At 40.0% G+C, this 13,124-nt stretch overlaps 1 protein-coding gene across 1 annotated transcript in view; it reads left to right on the forward strand.

Moving 5' to 3' along the window:
• Positions 1-13,124, forward strand: part of CDH2 (cadherin 2) — a 185,998-nt gene that overhangs the window by 157,458 nt on the left and 15,416 nt on the right. Inside the window, exon 14 of the mRNA XM_045006439.1 lies at positions 3,282-3,421. Within this exon, the coding sequence (XP_044862374.1) occupies positions 3,282-3,421 (140 nt within the window). The remainder of the gene's footprint in view (positions 1-3,281; positions 3,422-13,124) is intronic.

Below are 13,124 nucleotides of genomic sequence, written 5' to 3' on the forward strand. Positions count from 1 at the left end.
CGAGGGGGGTTGGATGGGGCAGGAGTCCCGGGGGGAGGCGCAGATTGGAGGTGGGGGCCAGGCCACGACCCCCTCCCCTAACCACCCTCCATACAATTTACGAAACCCAATGCGGCCCTCAGGCCAAAAAGTTTGCCCGCCCCTGGTTTAAGTGCTGCATAAAGCTGAAAGTGGTATTTTATTTTGTATCTAGTGCATTTGATGAGGGAAATGACCAAACACCATGACAATATGTCCAGTGTAGTAAAATTAGACACTGTAACTTTCTTACATATTTGGTTAGCTGATCTCTGATTGCAGTGGAAACACAAGAAAGGGATTCACCTGTTAAGAGTACTCAGCACCAATCCCGAATATACAGAATGATGGAGTGGAGTCATAAAGAAGAATAAACTTTCCATGCCTGGCAAAGAATTGCATAGTAGCAGTTTGTCCAGGAAAAGCAGGCTGTGCACAGAGATGATACATTAAACATGTTTCCATGTTACTGAGACATTCTTAAAATGTTAGCCATTGATTTAGTGAAGTGCTATCATAATTACCAAATCAATTACAAATGTTTTTCAGACAGTTACATGGCAGATGAATTGAGATTTCTTGCCACCAGGATCCTTTTTTAGTTCTAATTTGAAAAGTACATTCTGTACTAGGAATGAAGTCACCCACCTCCTGCTACAAGAATTACCTTTTTATACTACTTTTTCAAAAACTTTAGCTTATAAACTAACAAAATAACTAAAGTTTGAGAATTGTCAAGGTTCAAACAAAAAACACAGCTTCCCTTTCCAGTCACTCTTTTCTTTTTTTTTTTGCCTCCAAACCCAAGCCTAAACTTAGGCCTCGCAAACTGATCTGTTCAAGTTGACCCTGTACCATGCATCCTCATGGCTCAGACTTCTGGATCAAAGTCAAAGACTGTAACTCTTCAGAGCATATGATGTGCCATGAACTGTTGTGGCACTGTATAAATAAATAATATACAACTTCAGAGCTCAGTCTCTCTCACCAGTGAATCTCTCTGAATCATCTCATTATGAAACTCAGTCTAAATCATTCTTGCCCGCAGTGTGCATCCTATTTTGCAGTCTTGGCTAGGAAACAGGTTTGTGACCCTGTATTGTTGGAACAAGTGATTGGTGTTCAAGTCATTGCTTAACTGGAGCTAGGTCTAAGTATTTCTGATCTTAAGGTGTTTTATCAGAGGGGTAGCCGTGTTAGTCTGGTTCTCTAGAAGCAGCAAAGAATCCTGTGGCACCTTATAGACTAACAGATGTTTTTGCAGCATGAGCTTTCGTGGGTGAATACCCACTTCTTCTTGCATCCGAAGAAGTGGGTATTCACCCACGAAAGCTCATGCTGCAAAAACATCTGTTAGTCTATAAGGTGCCACAGGATTCTTTGCTGCTTATTTTGATGAGAAATGCAGCAATTACAGAGAATATCATCCTAACTAGAACTAACATTCTGTTAAATACTTCTGAACTGAAACACCAGTATCATGATAAGAAATTTAAAAGATTGTACAACAATTAATTATTAATTTCTAAATCACAGGGAAGCGGCTTGATCTAGTGGCTAGGGTACAGGATTGGGAGCCAGGCGACCTAGGTTCTCTTACTGTCTCGGTCCCTCTGATCTTGGGGAAATCACTTAACCTATTTGTTAGTTTCTCCATCTTTGTAATAGTTATCTGAGATCTATAGATGAAAAGCATTATGTGAAGTCCAACTAATATTAGTAGAGTTGGACAGCCATGCAGTTGGGGGCAGTGTAGTAAGCTCCACCAAGTGCAGGAGTTAGCAAGCAGTGGTTGCACTTGCTGCACACACACAGGCTCTGGGAGGCATTCTTCCTCATTCAGACAAAATTCCTAGCACTGCTCATGGAGTGATGCAACACTGTAATGCCCCCAATGCAGGGCTGTGCCTTAAAGGCACAATTGAGTCCCACCAAACAGAAAACACAAAAGCACTGGGGGTCAGCGTGAGGGTGGGAATAGCTCAGTGGTTTGAGCATTGGCCTGCTAAACCTAGGGTTATGAGCTCAATCCTTGAGGGGGGCCATTTAGAGAACTGGAGTAAAAATCTGTCTGGGGATTGGTCTTGCTTTGAGCAGGGGGCTAGACTAGATGACTTCCTGAGGTCCCTTCCAACCCTGATATTCTATGTTTCAGAGGGGAAGTGCCATTTTAGGTCCTAAGTTCTGAACTGTTACATCAGAGTAACTCCACTGAAGTCAGTGGAAATAATTTGGAGATAGACTAACATAGCTGAGAGCTGAATTTAGCTCTAAGAGTGTTTTTATGTAAAATAACTATAGTCTGTTTCACATTTCCACTGAGCCTTCACTAGTGAGTGACGTCCTCCTTGAGAGAGACCAGAGATAATCCAACACTTTGAGAGGATACCTAGGACTTCAGCCCATGAGTCATCAGCAGTGTGCAGCCATCTTTGTCATATGAGTTTATACAAACTATTTTTTTTATTTTGAGAGAACACTTCTCAACTTCAGAAAACGAAACTATGCACACTGCCCTTACAAATAAGATTAGAAAAGTCAAAGTTCCTTCATTTTCTGAAACATCCCAACTGTTGAGTGCTTAACTTTGCAGCCTTAACAATAGTTTTTTAACACAGTTTCTCTGTACGATAATTAATATAATATGGAAATCCTATTTCTGGACTCTGCTGCATCCCTTTTACTATACTAATTCAGCAAGCAAAGAGGGGCCAGAAAGGTGGCTTAATCATCTTCCAGCAAATACCACATGCATAGGGAACTTCATCAGGTCTTGTAGGGCTAGTTGATCAGTTACACACTGCCCTCACCCCACACAACCCCAAGAAGGAGAGGTATTCTGGCAGGGGGGAGGAGGTAGATTGAAGGGAGGTGAAATCTGGCCAGACCACTCCAATCTCTGGCTCTTCTGGGCGGTTGGAGTGACCCACCTGTGGACACTCAAAGCCATCATAAAGTAGAGTAGCCCCTAGGTTTAAAGCTACCTCTAACTTAAAACTACTTTTGCTCCCTTTTCTTTGGCTGTACTTCCAGAGTCAGGTCATTATATATGCCTCAGATCCTGGATAATTAGTGTATGGATTGTGAGATACAGTGTTTTTCAGCTACTGAAATAATTCAGTGAAATCTCTTACTCAAAACCATGTCATGGTGTAGAATTCTGATTTAATATCAAAGGGGGTGATTTTCATAAGGTGTAAACTATGGTATAATGTGGAGAGTAGTAATGTTTTTGTTTCTGGTCTTCCCCCTTTCCAATCTAGTTCTAGTTTTGATGTTTGTAGTATGGATGAAACGCCGCGATAAGGAGCGTCAGGCCAAACAACTGTTGATAGATCCAGAAGATGACGTAAGGGACAATATTCTGAAATATGATGAAGAAGGTGGTGGAGAAGAAGACCAGGTGAGAAATGTGGTTAGTGCTTCTAATATGTGGGTTTAGACCTGAAGGTGCAATAGATCTTCTTTTCTATTACCACATTATATAACATAGCCAGTTCTTGCAATGAATTATACACATGCTGAGTAATAAATAGAATCCTGAAAGCAGACACTGTTTTCTAGTGAGGTCTCATCAGTTTTACAGGTGTCCAACTCCTGCTTTTTGCATGAAATACAAAACCAGTATCTTGTCCACTTATAGGCATTAAGCTTCCCTTCACATTCTGGCCAAATTCCAACTTGGGTAATTACATTTAAAAGAAAATTAAAATACCCTGTCATTTCAATTTTTAAATGGTGTTTTTCACTACCTCTCTAAAATACTGTTGTGTAATGTCACGGGTGCAGAATGGCTAATGCATTCCACTCTGAACATCACTGTATTTCAGTGGTATGTGAATGCTTCCTATATTTTAAAGTCAGTAAAAATCTTTGGGGTTCTTGTGGATGAAAAGTCCTTTGTAAATACTAGCTATTCAGAGATTGGCCAGTGCTGGAGCAGCAGATTAGAAACCTTTTACATTTCAATTGCGTATCAAGGAAGAGGGTGTTGGGTATTCCATCCCCAAAGGAGAATGCTGCCCTATGATATGATTACAAGTTGGCACTGGATGCATCCACCTCCCCTCCACCTCTGGAAGCACCATCATTGGAATACCAGGATGCTGGGACAGGTAGACATATTTCTGGTGAATGTGCATACCCTCCATAGATGGAGCTTTCTTACCAGTGTTGAGTACTGAACATGTGGTAGAAGAAGGAGCTGCAAATGATAACAGCTGGGAAAGGAGGGAGAGTCTCCTTGTCTCCCACTGCGTCAAGGTTCATACCTGCAAACAAGAAGGCTGAGGGATATTTTTATAAAATTAAGGGATTTGGGGCATGACCCCATGGACACCTCCTGAAGATAAATCTTGGGGTTAATACCTCATGTGGCTCATACACAAAGGCCTGTCACTGCAGAGTTCTATTAAGTAGTGTTAGGTTCTTAACCAAAATGTACACTCAAATACTGAGGTAGGGAGGGGCTTCAGGGGAGTGGGGAAAGGAAGGGCTCCAATAAGACATTTTACCATGTAAAATCTAGAGTTCCATCTGAGTTTAACTGGGTAATAGGCATTCGTAGTTCTTTTTGTACAGTGTAATGGAAAATGTAGATATAGGAAATGCATGTTTGAAATGTCCCAACAAGTTCCCTGCAAGTAGCAGTCACATCTGCCACTGAGCATAGCAAGGTATTGCAGATGCAGAGTTACCTGTACAACATTGTAAACGATAGACGTTAGCCATTAGCCATTTCTTAATGTTTATGCCTTTGCCATAAACGATAGTAAGGGAGCTTTCTTCTGCTAGCTCCCATATTTTCAACACTTTCAGAATAGCAATTGAAATTGCAGTTCTAGTCTCTTTTCAAAATAAGGCCTCCTAGAGAAAACTGCCGCCCTTTTAGTACGATTAAGGTCAATCCAGTGTGAAATTAAACCAAGGAAAAATTGTATTGTTACTCCACATCCACAAGTGACCAGTGAATGACAGAGAAAATGCTTTTTATCAATATTAACTTTAGGCCAAAAATGTCAGGATTGACTGAGCAAAAAGCTTTGCTGGAAAGCAATAATATGATTCCAGAACACTGAGGAATCAAACCAAACCTTGTCTTCCACAGCAGAATAAGGTTCCATGTTCAAACCTTCTGTCACAGCTCAGTGAAAGCACTGCATATTTCAACAGCAATATATGTTTCCCCAGCCAATGGCTTTTTAACACTTTATTTATTTTTGCATCCTAGTCATTTAAAAATTGTTTAAGCTGTATACATTTTTGAACAGCTAATGATGCATGTGACATTTTTAAATTTTTCCCTCATGCACCTTGGGGCACTTGAATTACATGTCGTTCAATTTAGTGCTCAGATATGGTGATCAGTGCCATAGAAATGTCAATTAATTCATTAAATAGTTGTTGTAGTGCAATTTGAAATTGAATTACTGTGAGATGTTCTTTTATTACCAGTCATGCAGTCTTTTTTTTTTCTGAGCTGCTATTGCAAACGTTGCAAAATTCCCGAAAGACGTGTGTCACCATCTCACTGTCCTCCTACAAAGAATCAAAATGGAGTTTTCAGTAACCAGTGGCATGACTGGCTGCCTTTGGATGTTGTGTCCAACTACGGCTCTCATTCACAAGTCATGTGAATGAATACCTTATGTCAGTGTTTCCCAAACTTGGGACACCGCTTGTGTAGGGAAAGCCCCTGGCAGGCCAGGCTGGTTTGTTTACCTGCCCCGTCCGCAGGTCTGGCCAATCGCGGCTCCCACTGGCCACGGTTTGCTGCTCCAGGCCAATGGGAGCTGCTGGAAGTGGCGGCCAGTACGTCCCTCAGCCCGCGCTGCTTCCAGCAGCTCCCATTGGCCTGGAGAGCGAACCGCGGCCACTGGGAGCCGCGATCAGCCGGACCTGCGGACGCGGCAAGTAAACAAATCGGCCCGCCCCGCCAGGGGCTTTCCCTACACAAGCAGCATCCCAAGTTTGAGAAACACTGCCTTATGCTATTTGATGTTTGAGATTTTTACAATGGTATTTGATGGGATGGGATGTGACTGGCAGTATTTGAATACAAACTAAACGTTGGTTCTTTCTCTAGTTAATAGAAATTTCTTTCAGATTAGCATTGAGGGCAGAATCAATGTTATTTTCAGTTTTACATCTTGTACATAATAGTGATGGTTCTGTGGCAATATTTGGTCATTCTGATTTTTAAAAGCAAGGCAGCGATAGCCTTGTATTACAATCTGTATTACAGATTCTGCGTATATTGCACTTTCTCCCTATGTCCCAGCACTGGCGAGGGGCATGATTTCTGTCCCTTCAGCGCTGACTTGTCCTGTGGTAGGCAGAGGGCTAGAGATGAGTGTGAAGGTTACCATGGCCAGCACATCAACAGATACATCCTTCTGATGTCAGACAATATCACCGCTGTATCATAGGCAAATACATTTAGATTGGCAAGAGAGACTGCCCGGCATAAAGAGGTGATGTTCCATTTAAGATGGGTATAAAGCATCTCCTAAGTACTGAAGACAGCTGTTGACTCTTGGGGTGAGGGGAGGAGGTGTTTATTTTACAATGTTTGTTGATACGGTCAATTGAGTACAAGACGCGAGATTGTCAGCTGGTGTAAATTGGTATAGTTCTATTGACTTCAAAAGCTGAGGATCTAGCCCAACATTTTTATAGGGAATGAAAATCGTTGCAATCTGAATATTATCTCATACTTATCTCCTGGATTTACATATCTAGTTTAGGCTTTAGACAAGTTCTGTAGTCACCAATGACAGCACTGATTATGAACGGATTACCTGACTCTGAGGTTGCCATAGTTAGTAAATGTGATAGGTGCAATAGACAAATGACTGACACTGTAATGCTCTCCCTTGACATGATGTGCACTCAATTTGTAACCACTACAGTCAGCTCTAAATATCAAAACCTTATGTTGACTCAGTGTTAATGCACTTAGCACATGCGTGCAACACAGTTGATATATATATATCTTTCACAACCAATGAACATCAGTAATTCATTTTAAAATATAAATCAGGACACTGATGTGATTTACATGGAGCCACTGGGATGTTACACTTGGATGTCAAAGTAAATGTTGACCAAACAGCATTGAATCGTTCCATTATTGTCTCATTGTTTTAGGTTATATAACAATTTTTCTTTAGTATGTTACATACATTGATACTCAAATCTCCTATTAACTCTGAGACCAATTCTGGAATCCTTATTCCTGTTGAATAGCATTTATGCAGTTGGTCCATTGAAGTCAGTAGGACTGCTTAAGTGAGTAAGTGCTACTCATCATATGTGCTGCAGGATTTGGACCTCTTGTTTTAGACTTATATTTTTATCTTGCCTACAACCCTCTTCATTCCAAGAGTTTCTAAGTCAATGTTAAGATTTTTCTGAGTATATTTTCCCTTAAGATCTTAGTTCTCTACAAGAGACACTCTTATTCAAAAACTATTCAGAAAGCCCACAGCTCAGATGTTTGTCATCATTTTGATTATAAGAATTATTTTATGTATGAGAGAGAGACAGAAATCATTCACTGGCATTATTATACTTAGTAATATTTATTTTAGAGGTGATAATCAGAAGATTAAAAATAAAAACAGAATGAACTTGTGCAAGAATGGATCTAATTTCTAAATTGCACATAAAGTATTTGGCATGTTACAGAATGATCAAACTTATTTATAATTCCTGACAATTAGAAGAACAAACTTGTTCCAGCACTTAATTAGTGAAATATGCTTTATATTTGAGTAGCCCTCTGAGTTTATCCAGCCAGCCTTTGACTCTTTCTGCTCTCTTCTTTAATATACCAAAAGAAAATATACTTAAGGAAATGTTAAGTAATCTATTCATAGATACCTAGATCTTAAGACCTGATCAGTTTTGTGCTGTGGACTCTACTGGTATTTTTCTTATATATTAAGATATTGCTTATTTACCTTATCAAAGTGTAAACTATCATGTTTTATTTTCACCTTCCTATCAGAAAGTGACATAAAAGAGCTTATCAGATCATTTTCCTTCATCATTTAACCTTTGTTTTGTGTTATATAAGATTGGCATTAATTTTATATCGAGTTCTTAATGATAATGAATAAACTAACTGTTGTAAGCCAGTAGGCATCTTCATTATTATCATTAAAAGGAAATTCCTACTGGGATCAAATTTTGCGTATTAAAATTTTTTACTTTGTTTTCTGAATGATTACATACAGTGCTCATGTGCAGGAATTATTTTCATTCCTTTGTGAACCATTACCTCATTATATAAAAGGTAATGTTTTCTTAATTCCATTACAAAAATCATTGCAATATATTTTATCCTATCTAGAATCTGGGGCCTTGTATAGAGCTTTATTTGCAGCTTGGGTTTAACTTTCACTTTTTATTAATAAAAAATGATAGCTGGTTCCTTGGTTATCTTAGGAAATTATAAAGTTGTAGTGCTCCAGGTAGATTGATGATAAAAACGAATGGGAAAAAACAAAGCAGCAGAAAGTAACAGAAAAGTGAATGGCAAATAAAAAAAGCCATCAACTCTTGGTGCAGATACAGCTTTTCATAAATAGCAGCACTCCTGCAAAACTGCACCACCTGTGTAGATCACTGCACTCCCTAGAGACTAGAGACTTGAGCCAGTCTAGGATTCAGCCTGCAAGTACACCTTGTAGGATCGAGGCCAATATTTTCAGTGTAAATTCCCTCCCAGGTTAGGGTTTGAGGGTGTTTTAATATTATTTAAGAGGTAACTTAAGCTAAGTGGGTGCAACAGCAGACAAATTCTGCTGAAATTGACAGTTCTTCTAGTGAATGGGTCTGAGCCTTAGAGATTGGTCAAATCAAATTGCAATATGGAGTGTCTGGGTATAATTTCTAAAAGTCCTACATTTAAAATAAAAGGCAGCTGTGATTACACACAGTTATTTGGCTATGCATGCAGCTTGGGTAATTGTATCTGAAAATAGCTAGTCAGGTGGCCAACTAGACATTTGTGTATGCAGTCATGCAGTTTATGCACACAGTCACAGGAATTGTGGACAGTCGTATTTGAACTCTTATGAGTTTATTCATGGATCTGAGCATTATCTTGAAAAATTGGCCCTACTTGTGCACTGTTTTGTATTTTTACAGAGGTTGCTAGCCCGTTCACTTGATTGAGAATCTGGCTTGTGCAGTTATGATACATATTCATGTAGACCAGATCCAGTTATCTAATTACACACAGTATAATTCACTGTACCACAACAAAAATCTGTTAAACTCTTGATAATGATTTAAGTAAATATCTTAACATTCAAATACAACCAGAGCAGCTGGTCCAGAACAGGAAGAGAAGGTCGTAGCTGCCCCGTTCATCGGGAGTCTGCACAAACCTGCAATTCAGACAGAAGGGACACTACCCAGTCTGAAGATACTAATAATACTCTGTCAGGTTTACCTACCCATTTTTAGCTGCTTCTAGCCACAATCAAATACAACAGGCATTGCCTTTTAGCATTTTTTAAAATTACCTTCAGAGCGAGGACATTGCTTCCACATTAAGAAAAAACATGGTATATAAAAATCCTCTTTGAGGAAACTTAATCTTGAAAGATGCCAGTGTTTTGCTGTGCATTTCTCTAATTAGGTTAAATTAAATTATAGATGTATGCATGGTGGAACTTTGTGGCACGAGAAGCACCTTCTTCTCTGGAGTAGTGTGGAAGGATGCATGTTAACTGTGGCATGTTAATGGTGTCCCTAGCCCCTGTTTACCAGAAGCTGGGAATGGGCAACGGGATGGATCACTAATGATTAGGTGTTCGGTTCATTCCCTCTGGAGCACCTGTTGGAAGACAGGATATTGGGCTAGATGGACGTTTGGTCTGACTATGAGTATACTTCCAGGGGTCCCAGCACAGTGCCTCTTGCTACCCTTGTTGCAAAGATGTAGCCTGCACTTATGAGACATTCCCCTGTAGGTATATGCTGGGGGAAGAGAGGGCAATGGCTCCATCCTATTGAATTGTACAACCTCCCCCTCAGCTGCTAGACTTGTTCCCTCTTTCACTCCAAGACATGTAGACAGGATAAGGCATAATTTGGCCAATTTCAGAGCTACAATCTTCCAAACTCTTAACAGCTTTCAAGTACTGAGCATATCAAAATATTTCCTATTATTTTGTTTTGTTCCAATTTGAATTGCACAGCTGTATCAAATACTTGCTTTGCCCCAATCAGTGCAACCGTGTCCGCTTTCACACATTACATTTGGGAATATAACCTTATACTTTGCTTAACACTATCACCTATATAATGTGTGCTTATCTGTATAATTTAAATATGCATGGCAGCAGTCCAATCTTTAAGTTTTACTTAGGAGAACTGATACATTGTAATTGGATTCCCTTCAAATACACCTGATTTGGGTTTTTTATGAATGGTAAAATTTCTCCTATCTGTAAATCATTTTGAGATGCTTAGTATGGAGGATGTTGCATAAAAGTACTTTTTATTGTATTCCTGATGCACTTACTGAAACCCAGCAAAGAGTCCTATAGACTAACAGACGTATTGGAGCATAAGCTTTTGTGGGTGAATACACTTCGTCACGCACGAAAGCTTATGCTCCAATACGTCTGTTAGTCTATAAGGTGCCACAGGACTCTTTGTTGCTTTTTACAGATCCAGACTAACACAGCTACCCCTCTGATACTTTACTTTACTGAAACCCAGTTTCCAGTTATATATTCCTTGGTATAATTAGTTTTTTTTCCCACAAGCAGTAGTGTCACATACTTATTAGAAGGTCAGTTGTTGGTCCTTGAAATTACATAAGAGATAATATTCACTGCAGACAGTGCCATTTGTTAAACTAAACCACTTTCAAATATTTTTCATTCAGTTATCAGTCAGAGATAGTTGTCAGCCAGTTGTGAGACAGAGAAACTATATGCGCACTGTACATGCTTTTTCCCTTATAATGATAGCATTACAGACTCTAATAACCATCAAATGAGTATTTCTAGATACATCTTTAATGTAGTTTACCTTACTTCCCTGATTTAAGGACCTATTAAGTTTAAATATAGGTGGGCTCCTGGGATCATACAGCTGTTCCTGAATACAGCACATACGTTAGACGTATCTATTCCAGAAAAAGGTCTGCCCGCTGTCCAAAGCAAAATAAATTGGAGGGGCTCAAAGCATCTGTGTAGTGGCCACTGAGCACCACTCTCCTGCTGGGATTCTGCAGAGACCCAATGGTGAGACCTTTCCTGCCCCCAATTAGTGATCAAGACCTGATCCCATAATGCTGTTATAAGAAGGAAAGTTTCACCTGCTCAGTAGAGAGTTGCTCCTTTCTCTTCCCTTCATTGCCATGATGGGAAAGAGCCTTCAGGTGGGTGCGCCCCCAACCCAGTCTCCTGTCCTTCAGTGGTATTTGTAATGAAGATATTAGCCAGGGAGAAATTACAGTGACAACACTCTCTTAGACTGCTGAGAAGACTACTGTCTTCATGTAATTGAACTGCTGAGGGAGAGTGTTTTGTTGCTGTGGGAGAAGTTGAAGCTTTTTTTATTTGTATATGTTTACTTACCCCTTTGGAGACAAGTGAGCATATCCAGGGGGCCTTCCCCAGTTTCCTACAGTCAGGTTTTGGTACTCACTGACCTAAGTCTTTGGAAGGAAGGTTGAGATTGGATTACAGCTATCTTACACCATGAAAGGGGAGAGGCTTTCAATTTAGGAGTAAGGACTGGTGGGGGACAATTGTTCTGTAGTGTCAGGAGGAAGTTGTTTAGGCATATGTCAAGGGAATAGGGGAGGAACCTCTCTGTTTGGAGTGGGGTATACTCTTGGATGAGTAATTGGTGGGGATTGTAAAATGGCATTTTATCTTATTCTGGTAGTTGAGAAATTTGGTATGTGCTTCCAGGTTCTATGGAGGTGGAGATCCAGAAAGGAATCAACTTTGGGGTTTTGAACCCTTTTACCCACCTCCTAGTTAGGAAGTGGTTAATTTCTAGAGCTTGGCCAATTTGTTGACATTTAATACCTGTCTCATCCGGTGTCTGGGTTCAGGAATGCAGGGCAGGATCTAACAGTGACCCACATCTCCCCTCAGAGCTGTCCATAGCAAAGTCATCACCACTCATGATTTAAAGGGCTATTGTCTACTTTATTTTTTTTTAAATAGCCTAATTCAAAAATCTCAAGTTTCTGTTAGCGCACCCTTTCAATAATATGTCCAGATTTTTTTTCTTTATACCTTTCTTTAAAAAAAGAAAGGGGAAAAATTAAGATTTTTCTGCTTCAGCGCTAATATTTACAAGGGTATTTTCAGTGAGGCTGAGAAACAATACCAAAGGCAACCTGAGCTTCCTGTCTCATATATGTATAAGAAAGTGAGAATATACAAAGTGTCACCAAATGCACCAAGAGAACAAACTGAAAAACAGTGAGAAATCATATATTTAGCAAACTTATTTCAGTATTTAGCAGCAATAATAGGCAAAATATTTCCTATTAAAAGGTAATATTTTTTTCAAGTTGATTGTATAATGTAATCATCTAGGATTATATTATGGAGATCTGGTCTGATAATTTGGTTGGCACAATACTGGCACAGTACAAAGGGGTACTGCAATGAGCCTGACCTAGGAGATTGTTGGGAAGGAGATATAGCTTTTTGTATCTGATCCAGTGCAAGAGCTGCCTAGTGTCAGGGCTGGGCTGTGGGTGGCTTGTGGGCACCGGTCAGCTACGAAATTGCAGTCGGGAGATGAGTAGTGGCGTCATGTTAGGTCAGGATACCAGGAAGTTAGTGTCAGGCCCCAAGTTGTAGACAGCAAGCAAATAGCAGAGTTAGGGACAAATTAGGGTCAGAATCGAAAGTCTAGGATGTATAGCAAAGAAAGGTCTAGAAGCAAGCAGGCAGTCTGAAATATTGCTCAAACAGCTCCCCATGATGGCTTCCCAGTATACCAGCATAAACCAACTAGTGGGCTGTGAGGGGCTGCCAATCAGGCCATGCAGAGCGGTACTTCCTGAAGAGCCTCGCTTCACAGGGTCCTCCAGCATAAACCCAGCCCAAGCT

This window comes from Mauremys mutica, chromosome 2 (genome assembly GCF_020497125.1).
Source record: "Mauremys mutica isolate MM-2020 ecotype Southern chromosome 2, ASM2049712v1, whole genome shotgun sequence".
In the NCBI taxonomy this organism is placed as follows: Eukaryota; Metazoa; Chordata; order Testudines; family Geoemydidae; genus Mauremys; species Mauremys mutica.